Source organism: Oncorhynchus mykiss, chromosome 9, assembly GCF_057628025.1.
Source record: "Oncorhynchus mykiss isolate SJ-2025 chromosome 9, ASM5762802v1, whole genome shotgun sequence".
NCBI lineage: Eukaryota > Metazoa > Chordata > Actinopteri > Salmoniformes > Salmonidae > Oncorhynchus > Oncorhynchus mykiss.
This window is the reverse complement of record NC_143030.1, coordinates 26131836-26147092: the sequence shown is the minus strand read 5'-3', so window position 1 is coordinate 26147092 and position 15257 is coordinate 26131836. Positions and strand designations below refer to the sequence as shown.

Here is a 15257-nt window from a genome sequence, read left to right as displayed (position 1 = left end):
TACTATCCCACAATGTACACACCTATGATGTGTGCAATAACCCACATTATGCGGTCTTTCTTGTAAACCCTTCACCCCTTTCAGAAATCAAACATACATATTTGTTAAACATTTGTTAATGTGTCTCTGAAGAAAAATATCTCTTCTGTTACATATCTGAAATGGACAGCTGGATAGCATATCCATTCCCAGAAAACACTATTTGGTACAACAGCAGTAATGGTGTGCAAGGCTGACATCCAGTGGTAGTACAGTGAAACTGAACTATTCCTTCAGACTAAGAACACATGAGATCCCAGTACACTAAGCACAGGATGACATGTTCTAGTTGATTGGCATAGTTTCCTTGTCTCCTTTCGTCCATCACCACTGACACATGAAAGGACTGGATAGGTTTCTGCCATGCAGCTTTCACCTCTTATTCCCTTTCAGATTAGTGGTCATGGAAGAAATATTATTAAACGTTTTACGTGGGAAAGGCGCTAGAGAAACGGCTCCAGTCTTATGTACTGACAGTTTGTTATGCTCTCATCCATTTGCAAACAGTTGGCCTAATGAGATTTGCTGAAATTCAGCAAAAAAAGGAAAGTCCTCTCACTGTTAACTGTGTTTTATTTTCAGCAAACTTAACATGCATAAATGTTTGTATGAACATAAGCTTTAACAACTGAGATATAAACTGAACATGTTCCACAGATGTGTCCCTGAACAAAGGGTGGGGGTGGGGGTGGGAGGTCAAAATCAAAAGTAACAGTCAGTATCTGGTGTGGCCACCAGCTGTATTAAGTACTGCAGTGCATCTCCTCCTCATGGACTGCACTAAATTTGCCAGTCCTTGCTGTGAGATGTTACCCCACTCTTCCACCAAGGCACCTGAAGGTTCCCGGACATTTCTGGGAGGAAAGGCCCTAGCCCTCACCCTCCGATCCAACCGGTCCCAGGTGTGCTCAATGGGATTGAGATCCGGGCTCTTCGCTGACCATGACAGAACACTGACATTCCTGTCTTGCAGGAAATCATGCACAGAACGAGCAGTATGGCTGGAGGCATTGTCATGCTGGAGGGTCATGTCAGGATGAGCCTGCAGGAAGGGAACCTGAGGGAGGAGGATGTCTTCCCTGTAACGCACAGCGTTGAGATTGCCTGCAATGACAACAAGCTCAGTCCGATGATGCTGTGACACACCGCCCCAGACCATGACGGACCCTCCACCTCCAAATCGATCCCGCTCCAGAGTACAGGCCTCGGTGTCACACTCATTCCTTCGATGATAAATGCGAATCCGACCATTCCCCCCCCCCCCCCCCCTCCCCCCCCCTGTGAGACAAAATCACGACTCGTCAGTGTCTTGTCCAGGGGTGGTGGGTTATGCCCATAGGCGACGTTGTTGCTGGTGATGTCTGGTGAGGACCTAGCTTACAACAGGCCTACAAGCCCTCAGTCCAGCCTCTCTGTCTGAGCACTGATGGAGGGATTGTGCGTTCCTGGTCTAACTCGGGCAGTTGTTGCCATCCTGTACCTGTCCCGCAGGTGTGATGTTCCGATGTACCGATCCTGTGCAAGTGTTGTTACACGTTGTTTGCCACTGCGAGGACAATCAGCTGTCCGTCCTTTCTCCCTGTAGCGCTGTTTTAGGCGTCTCACAGTACGGACATTGCAATTTATTGCCCTGGCCACATCTGCAGCACGTTCACGCAGATGAGCAGGGACCCTGAGCATCTTTCTTTTGGTGTTTTTCAGAGTCAGTAGAAAGGCCTATTTAGTGTCCTACATTTTCATAACTGTGACCTTAATTGCCTACTGTCTGTAAGCTGTTAGTGTCTTAACGGTTCCACAGGTGCATGTTCATTAATTGTTTATGGATCATTGAACAAGCATGGGAAACAGTGTTTAAACCCTTTACAATAAAGATATGTGAAGTTATTTAGATTTTTACGAATGATTTATCAAAGACAGTCCTGAAAAAAGGAAGTTTCTTTTTTTTGCTGAGTGCAAATGAGAAACAGATCAATTCTGGATCTGACCATTGACCTATTACACCAGGTGTATTCCTTTTTAAGTTTGTATTAAAGAAAAGCCATTGCTCGATCACCTAATTTAGTAGTAATCTGACTGATGTCACCAATCTAGGTCTCTGAGCTATTCTAGGGGAATATCTATCGAAAGACCAAATCAGAGAGATAGGTAGGAGTAAGCCCATGTAATGCTTTGTAGGTTAGCAGTAAAACCTTAATCAGCCATTGCCTTAACATGAAGCCAGTGTAGGGAGGCTAGCACTGGAGTAATATGATCAAATTTTTTGGTTCTAGTCAGGATTCTAGCAGGTTGGACTGGTGCGCTTCACTAAATAGATGGCATCATCAGGGAGGAAAATCATAGATATATTGAAGCAACATCTCAAGACATCAGTCAGGAGGTTAATGCTTGGTCGCAAATGGGTCTTCCAAATGAACAATGACCCCAAGCATACTTCCAAAGTTGTGGAAAAATGGCTTAAGGACAATAAAGTCAAGGTATTGGGAGTGTACATCACGAAGCCCTGACCTCAATCCTATAGAAAATTTGTGGGCAGAACTGAAAAAGCGTGGGCGAGCAAGGAGTCCTACAAACCTGACTCAGTTACACCATCTCTGTCAGAAGGAATGGGACAAAATTCATCAAACTTATTGTGGGAGGCTACCCGAAACGTTTGACCCAATTTAAACTATTTTAAAGGCAGTGCTACCAAATACTAATTGAGATTATGTAAACTTCTGACCCACTGGGAATGCGATGAAATAAATAATTCTCTCTACTATTATTCTGACATTTCACATTCTTAAAATAAAGTGATCCTAACTGACCTAAGACAGAATTTTTACTAGGATTAAATGTCAGGAATTGTGAAACTGCGTTTAAATGTATTTGGCTTAGGTGTATGTAAACTTCCGATTTCAACTGTAGGTAACCCTCCTGTCAGGTAGCTCGCTACAGTTACCCATAGCTGGCATGCTAGTTTTATAGTTTGGTCATTTTATTTAAAAAAAAAATGTTTATGAATCTATCAATGTTTTATAGGCTCCTCATTACGAGACTAAGCCCATTTGCCAACCATAAAATCAGTATATATAATATGTATTTATATATGTTTTTCCAGGCTAGCTTGATACTTTTTTCTGACATGCCGAAAATGCAGCCTTGTGATTATATTTGACACATCACAGCCACCAGAGTTTGACATGCGACTACAGTTTGCATTGAATTGTGGGTCATATCAACCCCGCAAGTGACCAAACTTGTTCACTCGCTCCCTCGTGCTAAATTGGGGGCGAGGAGGCAACGTTAGTGAATTGGACCTCCACTTAAGATGCCAATCAAACTGCATCTGTTTTCGATGGGGATTCCCCCGAGGGAAAGCGGATAGCACAAGGGCTGAGGGGGTAAAAATTATGTGTTTGGACTGCAGCCACTGTATGTTGGCTACATGAAGTAAAGAACATTTTAATGTAGCCAAATATTATAGTGTCCCATAGGAAACACTGAATAACACTTTGGTTCCTACCCTGTCAAAATAACTCCTGCCTGGCATTTTCATTTGTTGTCATGTCACACTGTATTCAAAGTGTCCACCATTATATTCTAACTATAGAATTCAAATAATCATTTTTTTCCATGATTCCAACAGTTCACTCAAGTGTTTTTCAATTAACAGAATTTGGTAAAGGCCTAGATATCGTGCAGCCCTACGTGGCAGTGTGGCTTTAAAAATGAGTGCAGGAAATGTGGAAATTGAGAAATGTAGTTTGTTTTATACTGTTCAAATAATCAGAATGGAGAAAGACCCATTTTGAAATAACTTAATGTGTTGCCACCCTATGCAAATTTAGAACATAAAATACCGTCATACTGTCACTTTAAAAAAAATATTGGAATACCGGAATACTGGTAGTTTGACAGGATTGACCAGCCCTACGTTACACCCCTACCAAATAGGTATTGTATTTCAGGCAGAATGCTAATGGGTTTTTAGCTAAGCTCAGCACTGTTGATTGCAAAATCTGTCAAAACAATTAATTTTAAGATCGATATTTACAACAGATAGCCTAGCATGTGGTGGAGCCAAACAGTGCTGTCACACGCTGCATTCATTCATTCCTGATGTACATTTTGTCGCTGTTGGTGTAAAGTCTCACCCCAAATAGCCTCTTGCTAGTGAGCTGAGAAAAGAGAGCCCCTGAGAAAAATAGTGACCTCTAGTATGTAGGATACAGTACTTTTGTATTGTGCTCCTTTGCAACAATGTCCGTGAAGGGCCGAGTGTCAGAGGCCAGAATCCCAGGTGGCTTGTTCAGTGTGCATCTCTACAGTGTCTTTGGAACACGCTGACTGTTAAAGAGCCACTTGTTATCTGCGAAAAGCAGGCACCTCTTGCCTAAATAATAATTTATGGAAACATTCCAATCCATCAGAGCAGGGCACATCTCCTGAGTGTGTTTATAAAGTGGCTTGCTACTCAGGCCGTTAATGTCAGGTGAAAAGGCTGCTATGGGGGAGACGGAGAACAAGCAAACATGGACTGCGCCGCTCTCACTATTCATTACAATTATGCGAAGTTGGCTCTTCCCTAGTTCCTCTTCCCTAGTTCCCTAGTCCCTAGCTCTTCCCTAGTTCCCTAAATCCCTTTTTTTTAAAGTGCTGAAGTCTCATTTGGGAAATAATTACAATCCGTGAATAATTATTACTGTAGTGTAAAAATTATTGATTGGTATATTCAATGATTGTCCTTTTTTCCCTTTTAAGTTGTATTCTTGACAAATACAGTCTAAGAATCATGTCGCCCCACAAACCAGTTGAGGTTGTCCTTACAATAACATGCGTAGCCACTTGAATATATACAGGACTAATCCTTTATTTACATTTGACAAACATGATCAAACTGCCCTTATTTTGGTCTTAACAAGGTGGCTGTAACTAACAAATGCAGAGATAAAAATCGAAACGATGATGCACATAATGGAGTGCGGTTTTTCGTGTTAGTCATGTTAAGTAGCAATTTATTCTTACTCATTTGCTAATAGTCATCATGAAAATACATAGGAAAACTAAACAAAATAGACATCTTGATTAAGGCGACGTCAGAGCTTATAGTTTCATGGAACATACAGAAGGTAACGTCCTACTGCAGACATAATCATTCCAGCGTTTTTCTTCTCCATAGTTCATATGCATACAGTTCTCATTTCCCATGGCGTTATCAGGCTGTACATTGCTCCAGTCGCGGTAGTAGAACCTGGACCCATCACTCCACAGCCAAAGGCGCTCCTGGGTAGCGTACTGTCCGCCGATCCAGACTCTTGGGAAGTCGTGTGTCTCTCTGCGGATCATCTCCTGAATGAAGTGCTTCTCTTCTGTGCTGTGGATGGATGCCAGGTTGGCCCCCTGAAACACGCAGTACTGCTCCGACTCGGCCCATGTCCGTTCGGTGCGGATGTATGTGAAACAGCGGTGCCCATGTTTGAACCAGCCTGTGGAGCATACACTACTGCTTTTTGTCTTCACCTGCTCATCCTCCAGAGACATGGACTGCTCTACACCAAGCTCCTCTGATGGCTCGAGAGAGAGAGAGAGAGAGAGACCCTGTCCGGCGTCTGTTTCCTCAAACACCTGTGGGTTCTGTGGGTTCTGTTCAAAGTAGTTTCCCTCAACACCCATGTCCTCCATAGGAGGAACATGTTCGGCGTCAATCTTCTGTAAGATTTCAAAAGTAGGGAGCTCTGGGTTTGCCTCTAGTGAACGCTCAAGAGGAAGAAGTTGGGCCTCCATTAAGGGCGTTGTGTTGCTGAGCTCCAAGCCGGCACAGACAAGTATGAGGATGGTCAACTTCGCCATGGCGCTAGTCTCCTATTAGAGGGTTCTGTTCATCTGGAGAAAGAGATGCACCTTTAATACAGTACAGGCCACAAAGTGAATTCCTAACAATGGTTAACTAGTGTTGCTGATATAAGATTTTTTACGAGTGATTCTTGTAGCAATTGATCAAAGTACAAAAAAACAGGCAAATATCTGTTTCCTTATTGAGAAATGCCACCACGTGAGTGCAGGGATTTATTGTAAACAAGAAACGTGCCGAGTTAGTCTTTTATGGTCATCTCTTTTTCCTTGTCATGGCATGTTTCTTGATACCATCCATGTTTTTTTAAAATGTTTTTTTTACAAAGTTATAGGCAGTCGACTGCATTATGAATTCAGACACATCAGTTTTATGTTTTTTTTTTTATCCTGACCTCGACATTGGCTTCCTTGTTCTGGGCTTTGTTGTCTTAGGATTTTCCCCATGGTATATCATATTACTTGATATGGTCAAGAGGTCACAGTATCAAATTTCTTGTGCTTGTGAGTGGTAGTGTATGAGTAAAAGCTGAACAATTCATGATGCTCAAGAAGTGAAGTGTTCTGTTTTAAAATGGCACAATGTATACTTTTATTGGCAAATTAAAGACTTTAGTTGTAAAAAAGACAGGGCCAGCTCAGTTGGTGTACTAAATCCAATACCTGGCGGGCTCAACCTCTTTACATTAAATGCCGCATGGGATTTTATTAAGGAGGCAATTTGCTATGCCCCTTTTGCTATTTTTAGCTGCTGTTTTTGATGGAGGACCAGATTATAGCCCTGGTGTGTGTGATACGCAGTGTGCTTCTGCTGTCTGGCCCTGCTGTGGTTACCCAATGACTTGTTCTCATGAAACCACAGGGCTTCTGACCACAATGACATTGTGGTACTGGGCAAGTTTGCACTTACACACTCAGTACAGGCATTTCTAGATAAAGGATTATTAAAGCCAAGCATTTGTTGATCAAACATACATTGCATCAGTTCCGTTGTGCACACTTGTTGGGACAGTAAGTAGACACATTTTTAAGTGAGACGATTAGAATGATAATCTCTTCCTCAAGGATGTGTGAAGTTCACGTTCAGGGGATGCCTAAGTAGGAGAGGGTCAGGAAATTCCTCTGTCCTCTTCTTGGAGACAACTCTGGTAACTTTCTATGAACCACATATGAATTGTGTATTATGAATATACTTATAGTCCATTCTATCACCCATCATGGTTTAAAATTGATCTATTGTTGTCATGAAACCACTATGTAATGGCCTGAATCAAAGTTTATGTGCGCCGAATACAACAGTTTATTATTTTTCAAGGGAAGTCAGTTAAGAATAAATTCTTATTTTCAATTACTGCCTAGGAACAGGGGCAGAACGACAGATTTGTACCTTGTTAGCTCGGGGATTCGATCTTGCAGACGACACAAGAGTAGGCCTGATCAACCTTTCGGTTGCTAGTCCAACGCACTAACCACTAGGTTACGCTGCTGCCCAGTGAAATGCTTACTTACAGGCTCTAACCAAGAGTGCAAAAAGGGTTTTAGGTGAGCAATAGGAAAGTAAAGACTTAAAAACAACAGTAAAAAGACAGTGAAAAATAACAGTAGCGAGGCTATATATGGTAGCAAGGCTATAAAAGTAGTCAGACTGAGGTAGTATGCACATGTAGATATGGTTAAAGTGACTATGATGGACAGAGTAGCAGTAGCGTAAAAGAGGGTCTGGGGGGGCACTCAATGCAAATAGTCCGGTTAACCATTTGATTAACCGTTGAAGCCTTTTTGTCCTGGACTTGGCACTCCGGTACCGCTACCGAACAGTCTATGGCTGGGGTCTTTGACAATTTTTAGGGCCTTCCTCAGAGGCCTTCCTTTTAGGGCCTTCCTCAGAGGTCCTGGATGGCAGGCAGCTTAGCCCCAGTGATGTACTGGGCCGTACGCACCACCCTCTGTAGTGCCTTGCGGTCAGAGGCCGAGCAATTGCCGTACCAGGCAGTGATGCAACCATGCTCTCGATGTTGCAGCTGTAGAAACTTTTGTGGATATGAGGCGCCATGCCAAATCTTTTTAGTTTCCTTTGGGGGAATAGGCTTTGTCGTGCCCTCTTCACGACCATCTTGGTGTGTTTGGACCATGATAGTTTGTTGATGTGGACACCAAGGAACTTGAAGCTCTCAACCTGCTCCACTACAGTCCCGTCGATGAGAATGGGGGCATGCTCCGTCCTCCTTTTCCTGTAGTCCACAATCATCTCCTTTGTCTTGGTTATGTTGAGGGATAGGTTGTTATTCTGGCACCAACCGGTCAGGTCTCTGACCTCCCTATAGGCTCTCTCGTCGTTGTCGGTGATCAGGCCTACCACTGTTGTGTCGTCTGCAAACTTAATGATGGTGTTGGAGTCGTGCCTGTCCATGCAGTCGTGGGTGAACAGGGAGTACAGGAGGGGACTGAGCATGCACCCCTGGGGGGCTCCAGTGTTGAGGATCAGCATGGCAGATGTGTTGCTACCTACCCTCACCACCTGGGGGTGGCCCGTCAGGAAGTCCAGGATCCAGTTGCAGAGGAAGGTGTTTAGTACCAGAATCCTTAGCTTAGTGATGAGCTTTGAGGTTACTATGGTGTTGAACGCTGAGCTGTAGTCAATTAATAGCATTCTCACATAAGTGTTCCTTTTTGTCCAGGTGGGAAAGGGCAGTGTGGAGTGCAATAGGGATTGCATCATCTGTGGATCTGTTGGGGCGGTATGCAAATTAGGTGGGTCTAGGGTTTCTGGGATAATGGTGTTGATGTGAGCCATTACCAGCCTTTCAAAGCACTTCATGGCTACGGACGTGAGTGCTACGGGTCTGTAGTCATTTAGGCAGGTTGCCTTTGTTCTTGGGCACAGTGAATATGGTGGTCTGCTTGAAACATGTTAGTATTACAATCAGGGACAGGTTGAAAATGTCAGGGTAGACACTTGCCAGTTGGTCAGTACATGCTTGGAGTACACGTCCTGGTAATCCCTCTGGCCAGCCGGCCTTGTATGTTGACCTGTTTAAAGATTACTCACGTTGGCTACGGCGAGCGTGATCACAGTCGTCCGGAACAGCTGATGCTCTCATGCATGCCTCGGTGCAGCTTGCATAGAAGTGATTTAGCTCGTATGGTAGACCTGTGTCACTGGGCAGCTCGCTGCTGTGCATCCCTTTGTAGTCTAATAGTTTGCAAGCCCTGCTACATCCAACGAGTGTCGGAGCTGGTGTAGCACGATTCAATCTTATCCCTATTTTGACACTTTGTCTTTTTGATGGTTCGTCACAGGGCATAGCAAGATTTCTTGTAAGCTTCCGGGTTAGTCCCGCACCTTGAAAGCGGCAGCTTTCCTTTAGCTCAGTGCGAATGTTGCCTGTAGTCCATGGCTTCTGGTTGGTGTATGTACGTACGGTCACTGTGGGGACGACGTCCTCGATGCACTTATTGATAAAGCCAGTGACTAATGTGGTGAACCCCTCAATGCCATCGCAAAACAGTCCTGTAGTTTAGCATCTGCTTCATCTGACCACTTTTTTTTAATAGACCGAGTCACTTATTTTTTGCCTGTAAGCAGAAATCACAATGATATAGTTGTGGTCGGATTTACCAAATGGAGGGTGAGGGAGAGCTTTGTACGCGTCTCTGTGTGTGGCGTACAGGTGATCTATAATATTTTTCCCTCTGGTTGCACATTTAACATGTTGATAGAAATTTGTTAGAACTGATTTAAGTTTCCCCGCATTAAAGTCTCCGGCCACTAGGAGCGCCGCCTCTGGGTGAGTTGTTTGCTTATTTCCTTATACAGCTGACTGAGTGCGGTCTTAGTGCCAGCATCTGTCTGTGGTGGTAAATAAACAGCCACGAAGAGTATAGCTATAAACTCTCTAGGCAATTAGTGTGGCCTGCAATTTATCACAAACTCCAGGTGAGCAAAATCTATAGACTTCCTTAGATTTCGTGCACCAGCGGTTGTTTACAAATATGCACAGACCACCCCCCCCCCGTCTTACTACAGCTGTTCTATCTTGCCGGTGCAGCGTATATCCCGCTAGCTGAATTTCCATGTTATCATTCAGCCACGATTCCGTGAAACATAGAATATTACATTTTTTTTATGTCTTGTTGGTAAGATATTCGTGATCGTACCTCGTCCAATTTATTGTCCAATGATTGCACGTTGGCGGGTAATATTGACGGTAACAGCAGCTTTACCACTCGCCTCCTGCTGGTCCTCACGAGGCATCCCGCTCTGTGTCCTTTACCTGTGTTTCCTCCTCCTGCAAATAATGGGGATGTTGGCCCTGTCAGGTGATTGGAGAATGTTCTGTGCTTCCTGCTTGTTGAAGAAAAAACTGTTAAATCCTTCGAGGTGAGTGATCGCCGTCCTGATAGCCAGAAGCTATTTTTTGCCATAAGATATGGTTGCAGAAACATAATATACAAAATAAGTTACAAATAACGTGAAAAACGCCCACATAATAGCACAATTGGTTGGGCGCCCGTAAAGATGCTGCCATTTCTTCCGGCACCATTAACACACTATTAACACAAATAATGCGTCACAAACCTAGGAAGTGTTCATATGAAGTGATATGGGTCATGGAGTTTTGAGCACCTGAGCCAAGTCCTGGTCTAATGTCATCAAGCCTTGGCTGCTTGAACAGCAACCTCCTTAGCGCTCAGTAATGGCCTCCCTAATAAGTTCTAGCATTATCCTCACATGGCTTTATGGAAATTCAGAGCTGGGGCATAGACAAGCATATTGTTTTGAATGTGTGTGTGTGTTCCATCATCGTTAAGTGTGGGATTGTGGTTTGTTCATATGCTTTTTAATGTACCCTCACAGCATGGAAAGCCAGGGGAAGGGGTTCTTTGTAAGAGTGACTTGGCTGGATTTCCTAATAGTATTAATTTAATACAGTGCCTTGCGAAAGTATTCGGCCCCCTGGAACTTTGCGACCTTTTGCCACATTTCAGGCTTCAAACATAAAGATATAAAACTGTATTTTTTTGTGAAGAATCAACAACAAGTGGGACACAATCATGAAGTGGAACGACATTTATTGGATATTTAAAACTTTTTTAACAAATCAAAAACTGAAAAATTGGGCGTGCAAAATGATTCAGCCCCTTTACTTTCAGTGCAGCAAACTCTCTCCAGAAGTTCAGTGAGGATCTCTGAATGATCCAATGTTGACCTAAATGACTAATGATGATAAATACAATCCACCTGTGTGTAATCAAGTCTCCGTAAAAATGCACCTGCACTGTGATAGTCTCAGAGGTCCGTTAAAAGCGCAGAGAGCATCATGAAGAACAATGAACACACCAGGCAGGTCCAAGATACTGTTGTGAAGAAGTTTAAAGCCGGATTTGGATACAAAAAGATTTCCCAAGCTTTAAACATCCCAAGGAGCACTGTGCAAGCGATAATATTGAAATGGAAGGAGTATCAGACCACCGCAAATCTACCAAGACCTGGCCGTCCCTCTAAACTTTCAGCTCATACAAGGAGAAGACTGATCAGAGATGCAGCCAAGAGGCCCATGATCACTCTGGATGAACTGCAGAGATCTACAGCTGAGGTGGGAGACTCTGTCCATAGGACAACAATCAGTCGTATATTGCACAAATCTGGCCTTTATGGAAGAGTGGCAAGAAGAAAGCCATTTCTTAAAGATATCCATAAAAAGTGTTGTTTAAAGTTTGCCACAAGCCACCTGGGAGACACACCAAACATGTGGAAGAAGGTGCTCTGGTCAGATGAAACCAAAATTGAACTTTTTGGCAACAATGCAAAACGTTATGTTTGGCGTAAAAGCAACACAGCTGAACACACCATCCCCACTGTCAAACATGGTGGTGGCAGCATCATGGTTTGGGCCTGCTTTTCTTCAGCAGGGACAGGGAAGATGGTTAAAATTGATGGGAAGATGGATGGAGCCAAATACAGGACCATTCTGGAAGAAAACCTGATGGAGTCTGCAAAAGACCTGAGACTGGGACGGAGATTTGTCTTCCAACAAGACAATGATCCAAAACATAAAGCAAAATCTACAATGGAATGGTTCAAAAATAAACATATCCAGGTGTTAGAATGGCCAAGTCAAAGTCCAGACCTCAATCCAATCGAGAATCTGTGGAAAGAACTGAAAACTGCTGTTCACAAATGCTCTCCATCCAACCTCACTGAGCTCGAGCTGTTTTGCAAGGAGGAATGGGAAAAAATTCAGTCTCTCGATGTGCAAAACTGATAGAGACATACCCCAAGCGACTTACAGCTGTAATCGCAGCAAAAGGTGGCGCTACAAAGTATTAACTTAAGGGGGCTGAATAATTTTGCACGGCCAATTTTTCAGTTTTTGATTTGTTAAAAAAGTTTGAAATATCCAATAAATATCGTTCCACGTCATGATTGTGTCCCACTTGTTGATTCTTCACAAAAAAATAGTTTTATACCTTTATGTTTGAAGCCTGAAATGTGGCAAAAGGTCGCAAAGTTCAAGGGGGCCGAATACTTTCGCAAGGCACTGTATGTTGAATATTTAGTTTGGATATGGTGTCAGCCCATGACATCTAAGACCATTGAATTTGGTTAACTATCTTGTGAAATACAGTGCGAGTGATTCAATTACTTGTTTAGGTAGTATTGGCAGCAAGTCAGTCATCCATTGTAACACGAGACAAAAAAGTGAAGTGAAGTGAAGTGAAGTAAAGCACAGCCTATAGGCCTATTGATTTTGTGAATATGTTAAGGCGTTCCCTTCTGACTGGAGATCAATATGCATATGTAATCAAGGAACAATGAGGTTGCAACTCTCAGCCATCCATCGACAAGCTATATTTCACCCAAACCAACAGCACAAGGCAGGCTTAGCGCCCACACAGCAGTGAAAGTATAGGAATTAGGCAATACATTTTGGTTTTCAGTCAACGGGGTGAGGCTAAATCATAAACATTATTGAATAATCCTGTATAGAATATTTTTTTTTTATAGTATTCATTAAATAGTGTTCTAAACAGGTTAATCAATGCTTTGCTTTTGAAGACCATTTTCTGTAGTGACCAAGTTTATCTTTGGCTCGAACACACTTTTCCTTCCTCATTTCATTCTGCTCCACATGTTTGACTGTCTCGGGAGTGTAACTCAATCAAGCATAGCAGAACTACCAGTTCCACCCAGAGTGTGTCATTACACACACGACCAATAACCCCCATGCGTGTTTTGGCATTCCTCAGGGCTCTGTATACAATCCAATTAAATTCATCTTTGGGAGGATAAACTGTGCCACCTTGTTTGTCACTTTCAGTTAAACTGTGGGACCTGTTCCCTTATGTAGAAAATGTTTATTTTGACTGCATATTATACCATCTCTTGGATACTCATCGGAGCACTTGCTCCAGGTATGGTGTGTGTGCGTTGTCCTGCTGGGTTGAAGTGGAGGTATTTCCAGGTCTGTTTAGTCAGACACCCCCTCTGTCTTTATAGCTACATTATCTGCTTTAAAGATATCATGAGAAGTAATTAAAAGCTAGTCTCGCAATCCCCATCTCACTGCTGCTCAGTAATTAACGCTGTGCATTTAGATGTAAAAAAAAAAAAAACATTCCATTTGAGGTGGGTTAATGGGGCTTATAAATTATACCATAACTTGCATAAGAGGACAGGAATTAGCCACATTTTACATAGGCCTATTCCAAACGGATAATTATAAATTCATGTCTGTAATATGAAGTATTGTTCAGATTTGATAATATCTTTGTTAGAAAGTGCAAGGTTGTACTGTGTCAGTGACATTTAATTGAGCATCTGGCCTCCGCTTTTATCGCATTTCTGAAAACAATTTTGGTACTTGATCAACTTTTTAGTTTTTTAGTTTTGTACTTGATCAACATGGTTTAGTAGGACGAGGAATGACCGTACCACGTAACGACGTGCTGTACGTGTTCCACAGCAGTGAGTGACAAGCATGTCAGCCCCAACCAAGAGGACCCAGTGGCGGAAGGAACTGCAGAACCTCCGCAGGGAACTCAACTGCTGCCTGGTCCAACGCATCATCGCCTGGTACAGGGAACTCCACTTGAGTGGGTTGATAATGTAGCTTTGCCGCTAGCTATGCTAACAATGGTTGTTAAACGTGTGACGTCACGTTGCCCTGAGACTTGAAGACTCAGGATTGAAATGATTGGTGTTTTGTTATATAATGTATTGGATACAATGATCAAGCTTTGTAGTAGTGTCAGAGAACATGTTATCCGATCAGAGCAGGACGTTGATTTGTATACAGAAGTGCTGGGTCTTGATCATGGTATCTGCTGTCGCATGTCATTGGGGTGAAGTGATGCAATGTCAGATACATGTGGTTTGTCAGGACACCTGTGCAAGACCGTATCGCAAAGCAGATTTCCTCATGAACTGTAACTCAGTAAAATCAGTGAAATTGTTGCATTGTAGAACATGAGTAACCCTTACTAGCAGGTTGATTTCCCCTGTCAACATTTTTTCAGAATGTCTTTGTTTTGGTGGTATCGTCACCAGTACTTCAGGGACTCCAGCTGTGTAATGAGCGTATGGTGTTGCACTTTGTGGTTTGATGACAGCCGATGATATATACCCATGAATGTCCCGATCATTTTCCCACATTTAAAAATTAATGTGCAGGAAAGAGCTGGTTCCTAATTAGAGATTTTTTTTTGCACCGGTGAGTAAAAAAAATAAATAAATTAAAGTCATTTCATCCCTGATATTTTGGGCAGAAATGTTTTGTCTAATGATTTGGTCTGTCTACTGTTAATTTGTAATCGATCACAAGTCCCAGAAATAGCCTTTACCTTGTTCACTGATTCATATCAGGCCGTCTCGCTGTATGTGGGGCAAAAAACATCTCCTGCTTCCAAGACTATTAAAACACTAATGTGATATCGATCAGCCCTGTCCTCACCTTTGTAGGAACGGCACAATTTATGGTGTAGTCAGAATGAAAAATGATCTGCGCTCATCGCACCATATGCTGAAGCTGACATCGGTAGATAAATGTATTTTCAGTGTAACGGCAGTGTTATTGATTACTCAGTGGACTGTATATGTACATTGGTCATACAGTATTATGGAATAGCATTTGCTATAGGAGAGCTCCCTCCAATTGGACCAGAAGACATTGGCCATAAACTGATAGATGGTAGAGAAACAGTATATGTCTTCGGAGTCAGTATTCTGGGCACAAATTAGGCCTGGTCTTGGACTATGGAATAAAAATCATTGTCAATGGAGAATTTTCAATGAAATAACTTTTTGGACCAGGCTTAATTTGTGTCCAGAAAACTGGCCTTAAAAGTAAACATTTGGTATTTCTATATTCTGTCAATATACAATACAG

The 15257-nt window shown here is 42.7% G+C and overlaps 2 protein-coding genes across 2 annotated transcripts in view; one reads left to right on the top strand and one right to left on the bottom strand.

The window, feature by feature from the left end:
- kcnip4a (potassium voltage-gated channel interacting protein 4a) overlaps positions 1-15257 on the top strand; it is a 278940-nt gene that overhangs the window by 24744 nt on the left and 238939 nt on the right. The gene's annotated exons all lie outside the window — the stretch shown is intronic.
- On the bottom strand, positions 4864-5910 carry LOC110531753 (ladderlectin-like). The gene has a single exon (XM_021615146.3). The coding sequence runs from the start codon at positions 5866-5868 to the stop codon at positions 5122-5124; it is 747 nt and encodes a 248-aa protein (XP_021470821.3). The 5' UTR covers positions 5869-5910; the 3' UTR covers positions 4864-5121.